The sequence below is a fragment of the Eschrichtius robustus genome, chromosome 11 (genome assembly GCF_028021215.1).
Source record: "Eschrichtius robustus isolate mEscRob2 chromosome 11, mEscRob2.pri, whole genome shotgun sequence".
In the NCBI taxonomy this organism is placed as follows: domain Eukaryota; kingdom Metazoa; phylum Chordata; class Mammalia; order Artiodactyla; family Eschrichtiidae; genus Eschrichtius; species Eschrichtius robustus.
Window position 1 is genome coordinate 105,781,509 of NC_090834.1, and position 16,263 is coordinate 105,797,771.

At 48.0% G+C, this 16,263-nt stretch overlaps 1 protein-coding gene across 3 annotated transcripts; it reads left to right on the top strand.

Moving 5' to 3' along the window:
- The first annotated feature begins 1,357 nt into the window (after positions 1–1,357).
- On the top strand, positions 1,358–11,095 carry LGALS12 (galectin 12). 3 transcript variants are annotated; one of them, XM_068556352.1, is made up of 9 exons: positions 1,358–1,426; positions 3,152–3,240; positions 3,335–3,548; positions 4,402–4,521; positions 5,085–5,123; positions 5,746–5,772; positions 6,391–6,479; positions 8,156–8,306; positions 8,768–11,095. In XM_068556352.1, exons 1-9 carry the CDS (start codon positions 1,358–1,360, stop codon positions 8,912–8,914), a joined length of 945 nt encoding a protein of 314 aa, XP_068412453.1. In that variant the 3' UTR covers positions 8,915–11,095. The 3 variants fall into 3 exon arrangements, 2 of the variants coding, with proteins under 2 accessions (XP_068412453.1, XP_068412454.1); XM_068556353.1 differs by lacking the exon at positions 5,746–5,772; XR_011075475.1 differs by lacking the exons at positions 1,358–1,426; positions 3,152–3,240; positions 3,335–3,548; ... (2 more) ...; positions 5,746–5,772; positions 6,391–6,479 and adding an exon at positions 6,772–7,028 and having other exon boundaries at positions 8,156–8,907.
- Positions 11,096–16,263: the final 5,168 nt, after the last annotated feature.

The window sequence follows — 16,263 nt, forward strand, 5'->3', positions numbered from 1 at the left end:
CCTGCCGGTTAGGACCTAAGTCAGTGCTTCTCAAACATTAACATGCATCAGAATCACGGGGAGAGTATGTTAAAATGCTGATTCCTGGGCTCTGCCCACCCCCAGTAGTTCTGGGGTGGGTCCCAAAAGTTTGCATTTCTAACAAGCTTCCAGGCAGCCATTCAGTAGCACGGCTAACACACGTCTTTCCCCAGGACTGCCCAAGTACTCGCTCCACCATCAGAGCAGCTGCTTAATTTTCCCTCACCACCCCGTGTCCTTGAGCCTTTGCCCAGCCTGGTCCTGCCAGCAATTCCCTGCTGCCACGTCTGACGCTGTGGTCAGATCCTGGGGCCTCCCAACTCAGGATAAAGTTGAGAGGTTGTGCTGCTTTTTAAAGGGAAAGGCTTATTGGAATTTGAACCAGAACCAGAATGATTCCAGTCCAGAGGATCATAGGGGAGCTTGAAAAAAAAAAAGACAGAAATCTAGACCCACCCCCAGATACAGACCGCCCTTCGAGACAGGAGACACGCTACTGTGATCACCCTTTCTATATACAGATAATCAAAGGGAGCCCCAGAGAGGGTAAGTGACTTGTTCCAGGGCACACAGCACAGTAGAGCAGAAGCTGAGCAAGAACCCAGGTCTCCTTCGGTGCAGCTGTGTGCACCCCACTGCCCACCACTGCCTTTTCTGAGCCTAAGAGGGTCTTCTCTCTCCCTGCCTTTTCTCACCTCTCCCCATCGCACTTTCTTGTGACCCCAGCTGGGCCCTGGCATTTCCACCCAGTGCTGAAATGGAGCCCCAAAGGACTGTAAAATTTGCCAAAGGGAGAAGAGTGGGGAAAGGGGCGGGGAAATGAGGGAGAGAGATGGAAACCTTTGTGGGCAGGGTAGGGGAAGCCACTCATTTGGTGTCCAGGAAGCTGGGGGCGGGGCTTCTCCTGGGACCTGCCCCCGTGTACCATCACCCCTGCCTCTGACCCCTGGAGGGCTCAGGCTGCAGCCCCGGAAACCACAAACCCCCGCTGGCCGCAAAGGAGCCAGCCTCTGGCTTCCCTCTGCAACGGGCTCTGTGCTTCAGACCCTGAGGGTTAGTTAGTACAAGCTTCGCGCCCTTCAACACGGATTTCTTCTGACACCCAGTCCAGCCGGTGGGGCTGGAGCTGGGGTGGGGCGCTGGACAGCTGCCCTCCCAGACCTGCTCCAAGCACCATTAGGAAGGACCCTGCCAGGTGCAGGTGAGACTGACAGCTGGGAGAGCTGCCCCAGGCATTTAGGATCTGTCTGGGAAAGGTGAGTCAGTCCACTGGGGGCAGGGCTCCTGGAATCAGGATCTGCAGCCCAAGCTGGAGGCGCCCGCCCCCACCACCATCATGTCACCTGGAGAAAAACTGGACCCACTTCCTGACACTTTCATCCTGCAGCCGCCAGTCTTCCACCCGGTGAGCAGCCGCTCGGGTCTGGAACCTCCTGGGTCTCAGGGCTCTCCCTTCCAGCTGGGCCCAGTCTCCCAGGTGGGGGGCTGGAGGGGCCCTCAGTCATGGGTCCTGTTTCCCTGGCCCCTGCCCATGGGCTCTGGAAGGCCGTCCTGAGCTTAGCAAAGTGGCTGACAGCTCCTTCCCACTCGCGTGTCAATGACTGTTGTGTTCACAGGATCCTTGCGTTTTAACAGTAGTAGGGCCTGGAGACAGAGTGGTGTCCCCTTCTGTACGATGGGTGGCTAGGAGGGTCTGGGGGAGTGCGGAGTATCACCGGGGGGACACTGACCACTAGGAAGGGCAGGCTCCTCTCCAGCCTGGGAGTCAGGTCGGAACCCCCAAGTGAGAGATGGTGTTGGGGTTTCCTCGATTCCTCCTTCAGCTCAGTGCCCTGCGGATTTCCTGAAGGCTGACAGTGCTTTACAGGAGGCTGAACTCCCAGCAGACTCCACCCTCCCACTAATGAGCACTAATTATCACTTTCTCTTTACTTGGTCCTCGCCTCCCAGGAGAACCGCTTTGGCTCAGTTAATTACAGGCCAGGCCCAGGGCCTGGGAAGCAGGAGGGACTGACATGCTGAGCCTGGGTAAGCTGTGAGTGCCCTGACAGCCCGGGGTCTCCCACACCTCCCCAGGTGCCTGAGTGATGGGATCAAGCAGCCGCCCTGGTTACAGTGGCTCCTTGCTTTGCAAGTTGCGAAATCCCACCTGGAGGGCAACACGGTTGGATCTCAGCTCTTTCTGGGCAGTTCAGGCTTCTGAAGGCTGCTAGGAGTTGGAGAACACCGCATGAGGCCCAGTCTTGTGATACGGCCCAATGTGTACCTGCTGCACGTTCACATTTATTCTGCACATACCTCCTCAGAGTCCGCTCTGTGGCACGCCAGGCACTGAGCCTGTAGAAGCGACCGACAGGGCTTTGGCTCTGAAGGGCTTGTGCCTTCCAGCATGAAGAGCCAGCCACACGGCTCCCTCTAAGCCAGACGGCCAAGGGCCAAACTAGCCATGCCAGTGGAGAGCACGGTGAGGGAAGGAATAATTCAGGCACCAAAATGGATGATTCTTGGAGAAGGTGTCAGAGCCTAGAAAGTCAAGTCAGATTTCACAGGGTAGAAGGAGAGCAGAGGAAACAGCCCCAGAAAGGGTCAGGAGTGGTAAAAGTGTACGCTGTATTTTAGGACTGACAGGGGAAAGGTGAGCTGGGAAGGTAGGCTGGGTCATTATCAGGTATCTCTCCAGGCGTCCATATCAGGGTCTACGCTCAGATCCCAATTTGTCTACCCTTCTGCCTCCCACTTCCCAGGCTCTGGCCAATAAACAGTCCCTGGGAAGCCTTGACACCAGGCTTCTAGAGGCCAGGGTGGCAGCCAGAGGACAGTAAGCCTCACTGGGGACACTACTGTGCCCTAGGAGCTGGGGTAAGGGGCTGGGCTGGTGCTCCAAGGGGGCAGTGGGGCTGAATCTGGTTTGCCCGTGCAGTGTGGCTTTGATGTGTGATGGTCCAGGTAAGGGGAGTAGGTGCAAGAGAACACTTCAGAGAAAACTAATTTTTCCCCATTAGGACATTTTCTGTTTGGGGTGGGAGAGCTGAGTCTTCTTGTTCCTCTTCCCTCCCCACCCCGCCCCCGACCCAGGGGTCCGTAGGCCCTTTCTTCAACCCTGTATGGATGGGTTTCTCCCCTTGTTCAGGTGGTTCCTTATGTCACGACAATTTTTGGTGGCCTGCGAGCAGGCAAGATGGTCATGCTCCAGGGAGCGGTCCCTCTAAATGCACGCAGGTAAGGGGAGTGCGCCACAGGGCTCCCTCTCTACCTTCAGGGTCTCTGGGAGTCTCTGACCGGAGGTGCCCTTTGAGGGCCTCATCTCCCCTAGGTTCCAGGTGGACTTCCAGTGTGGCTGCAGCCTGCACCCCCGGCCAGATATCGCCATCCACTTCAACCCTCGCTTCCACACCACCAAGCCGCACGTCATCTGCAACACCCTGCACGGTGGGCGCTGGCAAGCCGAGGCCCGGTGGCCCCATCTGGCCCTGCGGAGAGGAACGAGCTTCCTCATCCTCTTTCTCTTTGGAAATGAGGAGATGAAGGTGAACGGAAGGGGAAATCAGGGGATCTAGAACTTGTGTCCTTCTGCTTCTCTTTCCTTCAGCCGAGTTCCCCATGTCACTGTGTTAAGGGGTATTTGGGGGGATGGGGCACAGAGTCCAGTACCCAGAGGACCAAGGAGCTGCCAAGCCCGGATCCAAGATGCCCTGGGCCCACTTGGCCCGATACACATGGCAGCATTCAGCAGGCCCTATGGTGCCGGCCCTGCAGAGGGCGCCACTGCCACCATCGCAGGAGCATCTAGAGAGTGCCTGCAGTATGCCGGGCGCTGTTCTAATCCCTTAAATATCAGCTCACTGCATCCTCACAGCAATCCACGAGGAGGGCACTTTCATTCTCCCCATCTCACGGAAGAGGAGGAAGGGACAGAGAGGGTGAAGCCTCAAGGCTTTCACCGCTGATGTGAACTCCTGCCAGGAAGATCTTCAGACTTCTCCAGGGGAGAGGGAGCCGCTGGGAGCCAGCAGTGGAGGGAGGGACCTGTGGGACAGGGGTCACACAGCCTCCTGAGGGTCCTCACCTGTGGATGGTGGGGAGGGCTCGGAGGGCTGTTGCTCCAGCTGCTGGTGGGTCAGCTGAGAGGCGAAATGGGGCCAGCATGGGGTGCCAGGGGCCAGGAGGGGCACTGAAGTTGCCAGCTCCCCAACCTTGGGGAGGCTACTTAAGCTCCCCAAGCCTCGGGCACCTGGTCTGTAAAACATGTCTGCCTCGTAGAGTTGGTGTGAAGTTAAATGAGGAAAATTCCAGAAAGGATGCTCATGATGCCTGGCACGTTAGTGTGAACTCAGGAACATCAGCTGCTGCTGAGCCAGCCTAGTCTGTCTGTCTCTCTAGGTGAGTGTAAATGGACAACACTTTCTCCATTACCGCTACCGACTCCCGCTGTCTCGTGTAGACACCTTGGGCATATATGGAGATATCTTGGTGACGGCCGTTGGATTCCTGAACATCAGCGTAAGTTCCCTTGGGGTCAAGTCCTGGGTGGCAGCAGCCTCTGACTTCCCCTGATGCCTGGACAGGCCCAGGACCCCCTCCCGCCCCAGACAAGCCCTGTCACACCAACTATAGCCAAGGTGGAGGGCATCCATCCAGGTGCTGGACATGAGGAGGGGTGAGGTGACCACAGAAGGTGGGTCCGAGAGCCTCGGGCAGCATCCTGTCCTGGGCATGGGGTCTGGTCAATGAGGAGCGGTGGCCAGAAGGCAAATGACTTGGAGTCTTGGACCCGTGGGGTATCATTCCCAGCTGAGGAGCTGATTAAAAATGCAGATTTCTGAGACCCGCCGTCAGAGATTCTGATTCAGTAAGCCAGAGGTGGGGCCCAGGAATCAGCATGTTCAAAATGCCGGGTTTGAGAAGCCCTGACAAGGCCTCGGGGGAGAGGAGGAGGTATCAAGGCCAAAGCTGGCCTCTGCCCCCTCCCAGGCACAGGAGGGCAGGTGGGAGCCAAATCAATCAAGCTCTGGGGCTTGCAGTGCTCCCGAATCTGGCCTGTTGCTTTTTCTGTCTCCTAACAGCCATTTGTGGAGGGCGGTAGCGAGTATCCGGTTGGACACGTGAGTCTCCTGGGAGCAGGGTTGGCCCTCGCGGTCCCAGCCACACCAGCTGAGCCACTGGCTCTCCCTCCTCCCCCAGCGGGACCTGCCCCTCGCTGGGCTGCTGCTCATTTTGCACAAGGCCCAGCTGCCCCCTCCCTCACTGGGCGGTTGCCATGGAGACGGCTGGCCCCGCCTCAGTCCCTGGGAGCCTTGATTTGCCTCTCCCAGCGCTGGGGTGGGCTGGCTTCCCGGAATGGGCAGGGCCCCAGTCTTCCTATCAGAAGATCCGTCTCAATTGGCGCTTTCACTTCTTAGCCTCCCTGTGAGGTAGCGGGTTGGCCTGCAGGGCGGAAGGGGAGCTGAGGCCCAGGGACTTGCTCAGAGGCACAGAGTGAGTGAATGACAGGACCGCCCCCACCCCTCACCGCCCCACCCCCGTCCAGTTCTTCTGCATTATTCCAGAGCTGCCGTCCGTCTGAATTCAAGAGGGCCCCACTGGGGTTCCAGTCATTTCCCCGTATTATCTCTGAGAGGGGCAAACCCCAAATATCCCCATTTTTTAAAGAATAATATCAAGAGGTTCCCTTTCAATGAGCAAACACCGTGTGGCCTCCATGTCCCCTCTTTCTTTCCTTGACAGCCTTTCCTGCTGAAGAGCCCCAGCCTGGTGAGTGACTTCCTCCTCGGCCTGGCAGAGGGACAGTCCCTCACCTGCTCCATCAGGAGTGGGAGGGCACCCCCTCCCACTCATATCCCATACGCTGGTGGCATATGGCCTCAGCATCAGGGTCTCCCCTTCTTTATAGGACACTGCAGGCTATGGGTGGGCCAGTCGACTTCAGGCTGAAGCTCCAGCTTCATTTTACCTTTTCTCCATTTATTCTGCACACAATTATCTGATACTCTCCTGTGCTAGGCCCAGAGCCAGGCTCTAGGATGGAGGGACGAATCAGTCCCAGCCCCCCAGCTGCCCACAGGCTGGTAGGGGGGCAGACCAATGAATGAGCCATTACAGTTTGGAGCACAGCATTAGGGGCTCCCAGCACGGGGGCTGGGCGGGTGGGGGGAGGCCAGAGAGAGCAGGGTACTGGAGACAGGCCTGCAGTAGGTGTTTAATAACTGAGCAGAGCTGTCTCCTCCTGGCTGCAGGCCTAGAGGCAGAGATTAACCTGCCCCGGGGCTCCCTGGCCCCTGAGGGCAGCCCATGCAGCAGCTCCTAGGGGCAGTATCCCTTCCCGGTCCCCTCTGTGAGTCCCCCTCTCAGTCATCTCCCGTGTTCCTTCAGGAGGTGCCCTGCTCGCGTGCCCTTCCCCAGGGTCTCTGGCCCGGACAGGTCATCATAGTGAGGGGGCTGGTCTTGCCAGAGCCAAAGGAGTAAGTATACAGACGGAGGGAAAGGAGGAGCGTCTCTGTGCCAGGCACAAGCTTGATAAACATCACCGCTTTAATCTCCAGCACCACTACTTAATCCCCATCTTCCAGATCAGGAAACAGAGGAGCAGAGAGCAGAAGTAAGTTGCCCAAGGCCGCAGAGCTTGTGAAAGTCTGATCTGGGATTGGGTCCAGGGCTCAGGTGCCTTCGTGGCACCAGCAACTCCCACTTCTGGGCGTATCTTCCAGCAACTCCCACTTCTGGGCGTATCTTCCCTGCCTGTGCATGTGGTCAGGCCAACCAGCCTCTCACCGCAGGTCCCAGCCGGAGCCTCAGGAGAGGCCCTTTAAAGGCACAGGCTGAGACCCAGAGAGAGGATGTGACCTCCCACAGTGCCCTGGTTTAGGAAACACAGCCAGGCGACCCCAGAGAAGAGGCCCAGCGCTGGGAGGTGGGGACTTGGAGGGACTCGGTAACCCAGTGGACGCTGCCTGACTTCTCCCACAGGGGGGGCTCCTGCCCCATTTCCCAAACCTGCGGACTCCAAGCCAGTAAGACAAGTGTCCTCCTCGTTCCCTTTCTTTGTTTCTTTCCTTTTCCTTCTTTCCTTTCCTTCTTCCCCTCCATCCTTCCTTCCCTCCTCCCTTCCTTCCTTCTGGAATTGCATGGGATTTCATGACTTTTCTGGGCCAGATTTCCTGGGTTTGACTTCTGCTGAGGACACTTAAAACCTGTGCAACTTCACAGCAGTTACTTTTCCTTTCTGTGCCTTAGTTTCCTTGTCTGTAAAAAGGGGGAAAAAAGTGCCAGCTTCAGGGATGGTGTAAATACGGAGAATTGTGCCAGGCACATAGCAAGTGGTCCACAAATGTGGTGATATCAGAATTCTTTGGGTGGAGGGCTAGGGAAGTAAGGCTAGTGCCCTATGTTCTCCCTGCCCTACCCCCTTCTGTTTTGTTTTTGTTTTTGAAGTCACTGACCTCACTAACCCTTGCCCTGCATGCTCTTGATCAGGCCTGTGAGTTATGGGCAGGCGTGCAGCACAGCCCTGGATAGCGTGAGCCTCCAAAGCCGGGCATGACAGGATTGGATTCCTGGTTTTGCCTCTTAAAAACTGTGGTCTTGGGCAAGTCACTACACCTCTCTTAGCCTGGAGTGCTGAGTTCCCCCATCAGAAAAAAAGGAGAAAGATAATCCCACTCTACAGGGAAAATGAAAAAGTTCCCAGTGAGGGAAAGAACCCCCACTCCTCCCCAAGCTTGGAGACAGGAGACCAGGTGCTTATCTTAGCTCAATTCACATGGTTATTATTAGTGACACAGCGAATGATTTTACTGCTTTCTCTCAAGGGCCATGAATTCACGTGTCCTCAGAGGCCAGGCAGGTCACATAAATAGTGAGGCACCAGGCTGGGAATGTGGTGAAGTGGAAAGAATATTTCCATAGATCTTCTGATGCCAGATCTTCTAATTATTTTAAAAGAGAAGCTGAAAGCTATCTTTTATATATAAACTTCCTCAGTTTTTGAAAATGGTATTACTTTAAAGTTAACGAATACCGTGGACCAGCCAGAACAGTTCTACAGGTTAAGTCAGCCCTGGGCCACCGACATCAAGGCTTAGCACCGCACCTGGCACTTAGCAAGCCTGCAAGCCCCTTCTCCGGCCCCTTTCCGCAGTTTCACGCTCAGTCTGCTGGACGAGGCCGCCCACGTTCCTGTGACGCTCAGGGCTTCCTTCGCCGACAGAACTCTGGCCTGGGTCTCCCGCTGGGGCCGGAAGAAACTGATCTTGGCCCCCTTCCTCTTCTACCCACAGCGATTCTTCGAGGTGGGTCGGAGCCAAGATGCCTGGTCCCTCTGGGGTGGAGTGCAGAGCTGCATTCCCATCCGGGAGACTGGGGGTGCGTCGGGGAGGCAGGGAAGCCAGTGCCCGCTGGGGGAGAGGAGATCTGGGCTGGGGATCCCATGCCCAGAAACCCCTCTTTAATTAATCAGGGGGGGCCCTGGCCTCAGCATTATCAAAAAGCCCCCCTAATGACTCCAGTGTGCTGCTGAGGTTGAGACCACTCGTCCAGGGAGAGCAACGACCCCTTTTACAGATGGTGAAACTGAGGCCAAGGCCTGGGCAGATCCTTGTGGAAGGGCTGATAACGAGCTGGGCCCCTAGTCCTGGTCTTTTCCACCACTGGGTGCCCCATGGGTCCAGTCTTTGTGTCCTTGCCAGGTGGGGCATCCGGCAGGCAAGGGGGGGTCTGGAAGCCTGCAGAGCCCCATGCCCTCCTTTCCCAGGTTCTGCTCCTATGCCAAGAGGGAGAGCTGAAGCTGGCGCTCAGTGGGCAGGGCGTGGGGGCCACCAGCCTGGGCCAGCAGGCCCTGGAGCGGCTGCGGGAGCTGCGAATCAGTGGCAGCGTCCAGCTCTACTGCGTCCACTACTGAGGAGGGATCCAGAGGGCCCAGCCGGAGAAGAAGAGGGCCAGCCTATAGCCGGGGCCCCACCAGATGCCCCCACTCTCCTACCCTCGTTAAAATCTCCACCTGTCACCACGGTGTCAGGCCTGGCTCACTTCTGGAACCAGGAGCCTGAGTCTGCAGGTGCTTTGGACCCCACAGCAGAAAGGGGGCACAAGAGTGTGAAGGCTCCGGAAAATCTGCAGTTCCCTCCACCAGGAGCCTGGGATTTGGCTCTGCCTTCCTTCAGGGCCTAGACAAGGAGGCAGGCTTTGTAGCCTAATGAAGATACTCTAAAATACAGCGGCTTTAAAAATTTAGATGTTTATTTCCTTCTCATCTAAACAGAAAAATCGTCCAGGTCAGTGGGGCAACTTTGCTCCTTATGGACCTTCTGGGTCATCCTAGTCATCACCCCACCACCCCCAGGGCACCAGCATCACCTGCGTGGCAGAAGCTCAGTAGCCACCATATCTAGGTTTCAACCACTGAGAAGGCAAATAGAGAATATGGACAAGGCCCATCTGATGTCATAAGCCCAGACCTGGGATTAGCACACGCTATTTACACTCACATCTCATTGGCGAGTACTCAGTCACGCAGCCACATTATCTGCAAGGGAGGCTGGAAGTGTCCTCCACGGGATGACCACGTGCCTGGCCATAGCTCTACTCCTGTGATTCCTGGAATATTTGGTTTTATTTATATTATACCATCTAATTTTGTGTTTTCTATTTACCATTGCTATTTTCCCTCATATTTTCAGCTTTCGTACTTGCTATTGGATTGATAAAGTCTTCTTTATCACCCTCCCCCTTTTTTTTCTTATGCTGATTTGGAAGTTGTAAATTCCATTTTATACTTCTAGTGGTTATCCTTACTTTTTATTTTATTTCTTAGTTAACACAATAAAATTGACCTTTGGGGGTGGGTAAAATTCTGTTTTAACATATATGTAGATCTGTGTGGCCACTACCACAATCAAGATATATAACAACTCCATCATTCCAAAAAATTCCCTGCTGTTACTTCTGTGTAATTGCACCTCCTCCACCCCCTCCCTTAACCCCCAGCAACTCCCTGATCTGCTCTCCACTACTATATTTTGTGTTTTTGAGAATGTCATATAAATGGAATCAGGTAGGATGTGACCTTTTGAAACTGATTTCTTTCAATCAACATTACCCTTTGGAGATTAATCTCCAAATTAATTAATTGCTGTATGTATCAGTGACTCATTCCTGTTTATTACTCAGTAGTATTCCGTTGTACCACAATTGACCCACTGAAGAACATTTGGGTGGTTTTCAGTTTTTTACAATTAATGAATAGAGCAGCTAAAATCATTTGTATACAAGTCTTTGTATGAATGTAACTTTTCATTTCTCTTGGGTTAATACCTGCTAGTGAGATTGATAGATCATATGCTAAATGCATGTTTAACTTTATAAGAAACTGTCACAATTTTCCAGAGTTGTTTCAGAGTAGTTTTGGGAATTTTGCTTTCCCACCAGCAATCTAGGAGATTTCCAGTTGTTCTGCATGCTCATCAATACTCATAATTGGGGCTTCCCTGGTGGCACAGTGGTTGAGAGTCTGCCTGCCAATGCAGGGGACACGGGTTCGAGCCCTGGTCTGGGAAGATCCCACATGCCGCAGAGCAACTGGGCCCGTGAGCCACAACTACTGAGCCTGCGCGTCTGGAGCCTGTGCTCCGCAACAAGAGAGGCCGCGATAGTGAGTGGCCCGCGCACCACGATGAAGAGTGGCCCCTGCTTGCCGCAACTAGAGAAAGCCCTCGCACAGAAACGAAGACTCAACACAGCCAAAAATAAATTAATTAATAAAAAAAAAGAAAAGAAAATTTTTTTAAAAAAATACTCATAATTGTCGGTATTTTTTATGTTAGCCATCTTCATTGGTGTGTAGAGGTATCTCATTGTGGCTTTAATTTGTATTTGCCTAGTGGCTAAAGATGTTGAGCATCTTTTTATGTGCTAATTTTCCATCTGTGTATTCTCTCTGGTGCAGTGCCTGTTCAGATCTTTTCTCCATTTTTAATTGAGTTGTTTGTTTTCTTATCACTGACTTTTAAGAGTTTCTTTATATAGGCTGGATAAATGTCCTTTGTCAAATATGTGATTTGTAAGTAATTTCTCCCAGTCTTAGCTTATCTTTTCATTCTCTAAACAGTTTCTTTCACAGAGCAAAAGTTTTTAATTTTGATAAAGTCCAATTCATCAATTTTTTCTTGAATTGTATTTTTGGTGTCATAGCTAAGAAGTTTTTGCCTAATGAAGATTTTCTCCTTTGTTTTCTTCTAAAAGTTTTATACGTCATAGTTCACATATAGATCTATGATCCATTTTAAATTAATAGTTAATTATGTTGTGCAGTTTAGGTTGAAGTTTTATGAGGTTTCTTTTGGTTTGGTTTGGTTTGTTTTTTGCATTTGGATGTCCAATTATTCCAGTAACATTTTTGAAAAGACTATCTATCCTCTGTTGAAGTGCTTTTGCAACTTTGTCAAAAATCAATTGGCCATATTTGGGCAAGCTTATTTTTGGACTCTGGTCTGTTCCATTAATCTATGTGTCCATCTCTTGGCCAATACCACACTGTCTTGACTACTGCATCTTTGTAATAAATCTTGATTATGGGTAATGTAATTCCTCCAACTTCATTCTTCTTCAACATTATTTTGGCTCTTCTTGATCCTTTGCCTTTTCTTATAAATTTTATAAGCAGCTTGTCCATACCTACAAGATACCCTGCAGGGATTTTGAAGGGAATTGCATTAAAATTTATAAAGCAACTTGGGAAAAATTGACCTCTTTATTATGTTGAATCTTTCAATCCATTAGCACAACAGGTCTTAGCATTTACTTAGGTCTTTGATTTATTTCATCAGCGTCTTCTAGTTTTTAGTATACAAATCCTATACATGTGTTGTTAGATTTATAGCTAAGTATTTCATCTTTTTAGGGTTATTGTAAGTGGTATTTTTTAACTTCAGTTTGCAATCGTTTATTGTAATTATATAGAAATATGATTGATTTTCTATATATAGAAGTGTTTTTGTCTACTACATAGAATCTGTTACATAAATCTTTTACATGTTGTCTGTGAAAAGGGACAATTTTACTTCTTCCTTTCCAATCTATAAGGCTTTATTTTTCTTGCCTTATTATGCTGGCTAAGAATTCTAGTGCAATGTTGAGTAGGAGGAGTGAGAGTAGACTTCTTTGCCTTGTTCCCAATATTAGGGAGGAAACCTTATGATATTAACTGTAGATTTTTTGTAGATGCCCCTTATCAAGTTAAGGACATACCCTTCTATTTTAGTTTACTGAGAGTTTTTATTATTATTACTATTATTACGAATTTATCACAAATTATTACAAATGGATGTTGAATTTTGTCAAAGGTTTTTTCTGCATCAAATGGTATGACCATTTGTTTTTTATTCTTTAGGCTATAAATATGGTGTATTACATAATTGATAATCAAATATTGAACCAGACTTGCATTTCTGTGATAAACTCTACTTTGCCGTGGTGTATTATTCATTTTGAAAATATAGACATACCTCGTTTTACTGTGCTTCATTTTATTGTGCTTCACAGATATTGCATTTTTTAACAAATTGGAGGTTTATGGCAACCCTGTGTCATGCAAGTCTATCAGTGCCATTTTTTCCAACAGCATAATTTTTTAATTAAGGTATGTATGTTGTTTTTTAGATATAATGCTATTGTATGCTTAATAGACTACAGTACAGTGTAAACATAACTTTCATGTGCACTGGAATACCAAAAAATTCCTGTGACTCTCCTTATTGTGATATTCGCTTTATTGTGGTAATGTGGAACCAAACTCACAATATCTCTGAGGTATGCCTGTAGCTGGACTTGATTTGCTAAAACATTTTTGAGGATTTTAACACCTGGTTTATGAAGGATAATGATCTCTAATTTTACTTTCCTGCACTATCATTGTCTGTTTTTGGTATCAGGGTAATGCTGTCCCCTCCTCTATTTTCTGGAAAAGTTTGTAAAAATTGGGGATATTTCTTTAATCTTTCATAGAATTTGCCAGGGAAGCTATCTAGACCTGGATATTTCCATTTGGAAGATTTTTAATTTAAAATTCAATTCCTTTAATAGGACATAGAAATAGGCTATGTATCTATTTCATCTTGGGTTGGTTTTGGTAGTTTGTGTTTTTCAAGAAATTGGTCCATTTAATCTTAGTCATCAAATGTATATATGTAGGTAGAGTGCATAATATTATTTTCTTATCATTTTAATGTCTGGGGGATCTTTAGTGAAAGCCCTTTTTTCATTTCTGATATTGGTAATTTGAATCTTTTTCCCTTTTTTTAATTGACCTTTTCAGGAAAACAGCATTGACCCTGTTGATTTTCTCTTCTGTTTTCAGTTTCCAGTTTTATAGATTTCCACTCTTATCTTTATTATTTCCTTCTTTCTGCTTGCTTTGGTTTATTTTGCTCTTTTTTTCTAATTTCTTCAGTTGGAAGCTCAGAATACTGGTTTTAAACTTTTCTTCTTTTCTAGTATAAGCATTTAATACAATAAATTTCTTCTCGGCACTTTAGCTATAACACACAAATTTTGATATTTTGCGTTTACATTTTGTTCATTTTAAAATATTTGCTAATGTCCATTGAGACTTCTTCTTTGACCAATGGATTATTTAGAAGTATGTCATTTAATTCCAAGTGTTGTAGATCATTCTGATATCTTTCTGTTATTGAGCTGTAGTTTAACTCACACTTTGTATAATTTCAATTATTTAAAAATTTTTAATATTTTCTCATGATCCAGAATATAAGCTTTAGTGAATGTTCTGTGGACACTTGAAAAGAATGTGTACTCTGATGTTGAGTTGAGTGTTCAATAAATGTCAATTAGATCCAATTTGTTGATGGTGTTTTTCAGTTCTTCTATATTATTGCTGGTTTTCTGGTCTACAGGTCCTATCAGGTTTTCAGAGAGGAATGTTAAGTCTTCAGCTACAATTGCATATTTATCTATTTCTCCTTTCAGTTCTGTCTGGTTTTGCTTCCTTTATTTTGAAGCTCTATTGTTCGGTGCATATCAAAGTGTGTTTTAGATATGATACTGTTTCTCCAGGGAAGTGGGGATATTTTGTATATTACTCATGTAGAATAAAAAAAGTACTGTGCAAAAAACTTTGGATTATTATGTCGTGCAGAAAAAAATTACCATGCTAGTCCTGAAACAGTGATTCTTAGAAAAGCCTGCTTGCGAGGTTGGCTCTTGGCTAGTATCTGGGAACTTAACTGGTAAACAACTCCCTATACTGACATAAAACATTCGTAAATATTAAGAGTGGCTCACTGTGCCTAAACTGTTTATATAAAAAATATAGTTTATGCTGAATACCCAGTTTCCTTCTGGGAATCTAGAATTTTGGTACATGCTAGGCAGAGGGTGCCTATATTACTTACCCTTTATAAAAAGCCTGAATTTCTAGACTCAAAGAACTTCCCTGGTAGACAGCACTGTACATGTCACAACTCATCAATGGAAGAACTAAGCACATCCTGTGTGAATGCACTGGAGAGAACTTTGGAAGTTTGCCTTTGGTTTTCTTCTGGACATCACCCCATGTGCCTTTTCCCTTTGCTGATTTCACTTTGTATCCATTACTGTAATAAGTCTTAGCTGGAAGTATGACTATATGATAAGTCCTATGAGTCCTTCTAGTGAATCACTGAACCTGGGGGTGGTCTTGGGGATCCCCAACACATATGCCTTCTTCTTAATGAATTGACTCTTTTGTCATTTTGTAAAGTCCCTAGTTATCCCTTTACTCTGAAGTCCACTTTGTCTGATATCAATATAGTCACTCCAGCTTTCTTTGATTAGTGTGTGTATGTTGTATCTTTTTGGCATCCTTTTACTTCTTTTTTTTTAATTGGAGTATAATTGCTTTACAATGTTGTGTTACTTTCTGCTGTTTGTGGATCAGCTATATGTATACATATATCCCCTCCTTCTTGGACCTCCCTCCCACCCCACCCACCATCCCAGCCGTCTAGATCATCACAGAGCACCGTTTTACTTTTAACCTATCTGTATCATTATACTTGAACTGAGTTTTGTGTATATAGCACATAGTTGGGTCATGGTTTTAGTTTTTGTTTGTTGGTTGGTTGGTTTTTTTAATCCATTCTGACAATATCTTTCTTTTAATTGGTGTGTTTAGACCATTTACATTTAAAGTAGTCATTGATAGGTTTGGATTTAGGTGTACCATTTTATTGTTTGTTTTCTGTTTGTTCCCACTGTTTTTTAGTCCTCTGTTTTTCCCTTTCCTGCCTTTTTTTGGATTATGTGAACATTTTTGGCATCCAATTTTAATTAACCTATTGTCTTTTTTTACTATATCTCTCTGCATAATTATTTTAGTGCTACCTCTAGGAATAATAATATACATACTTAACTTTTTTTAAAAAATCGTATTGAGATGTAATTGACATATAACATGATATTAGTTTCAGGTGTACAACATAATGATTCAATATATGTTTGTTTGTTTGTTTTTTAAATAAAGATGATCATCTCTGAGGTGGATTCATCAACTTAATCCATGAAGACAGCCTGGTTTTTTTGTTTTGTTTTTTTTTTATTAATTAATTAATTAATTTATTTATTTATGGCTGTGTTGGGTCTTCGTTTCTGTGCGAGGGCTTTCTCTAGTTGCGGCAAGCGGGAGCCACTCTTCATCGCGGTGCGCGGGCCTCTCACCATCGCGGCCTCTCTTGTTGCGGAGCACAGGCTCCAGACGCGCAGGCTCAGCAGTTGTGGCTCACGGGCCTAGTTGCTCCGCGGCATGTGGGATCTTCCCAGACCAGGGCTTGAACCCGTGTCCCCTGCATTAGCAGGCAGATTCTCAACCACTGTGCCACCAGGGAAGCCCCGAATATATGTATATATTGTGAAATGATCCCCACAATAAGTCTAGTTAACTCCCACCCCCATACATAGTTACAATTTGTTTCTTGTGATGAGAACTTATAAGAACTTATAAGATCTACTCTCTCGGGACTTCCCTGGTAGCGCAGTGTTTAAGAATCCACCCGCCCATGCAGGAGACTCAGGTTCGAGCCATGGTCCAGGAAGATCCCACATGCCGCGGAGCAACTAAGCCCGTGGGCCACAACTACTAAGCCTGTGCTCTAGAGCTTGCTGTCTCGTTTCATCCCTCCCCTATCCCAAAGGGTGACAAGTATTATCATCTCCCCTTAAGAAGTTGTCTCTTGAGCCTCAGGGAGATGGAGTAGCACG

Coding starts and splice junctions, on each gene's coding strand:
- LGALS12 (XM_068556352.1), top strand. CDS start 1,358: ATGTCACCTGGAGAAAAACTGGACCCACTTCCTGACACTTTCATCCTG. Junction 3,241..3,334: donor GTCCCTCTAAATGCACGCAG/GTAAGGGGAGTG, acceptor CATCTCCCCTAG/GTTCCAGGTGGACTTCCAGT. Junction 4,522..5,084: donor TTGGATTCCTGAACATCAGC/GTAAGTTCCCTT, acceptor GTCTCCTAACAG/CCATTTGTGGAGGGCGGTAG.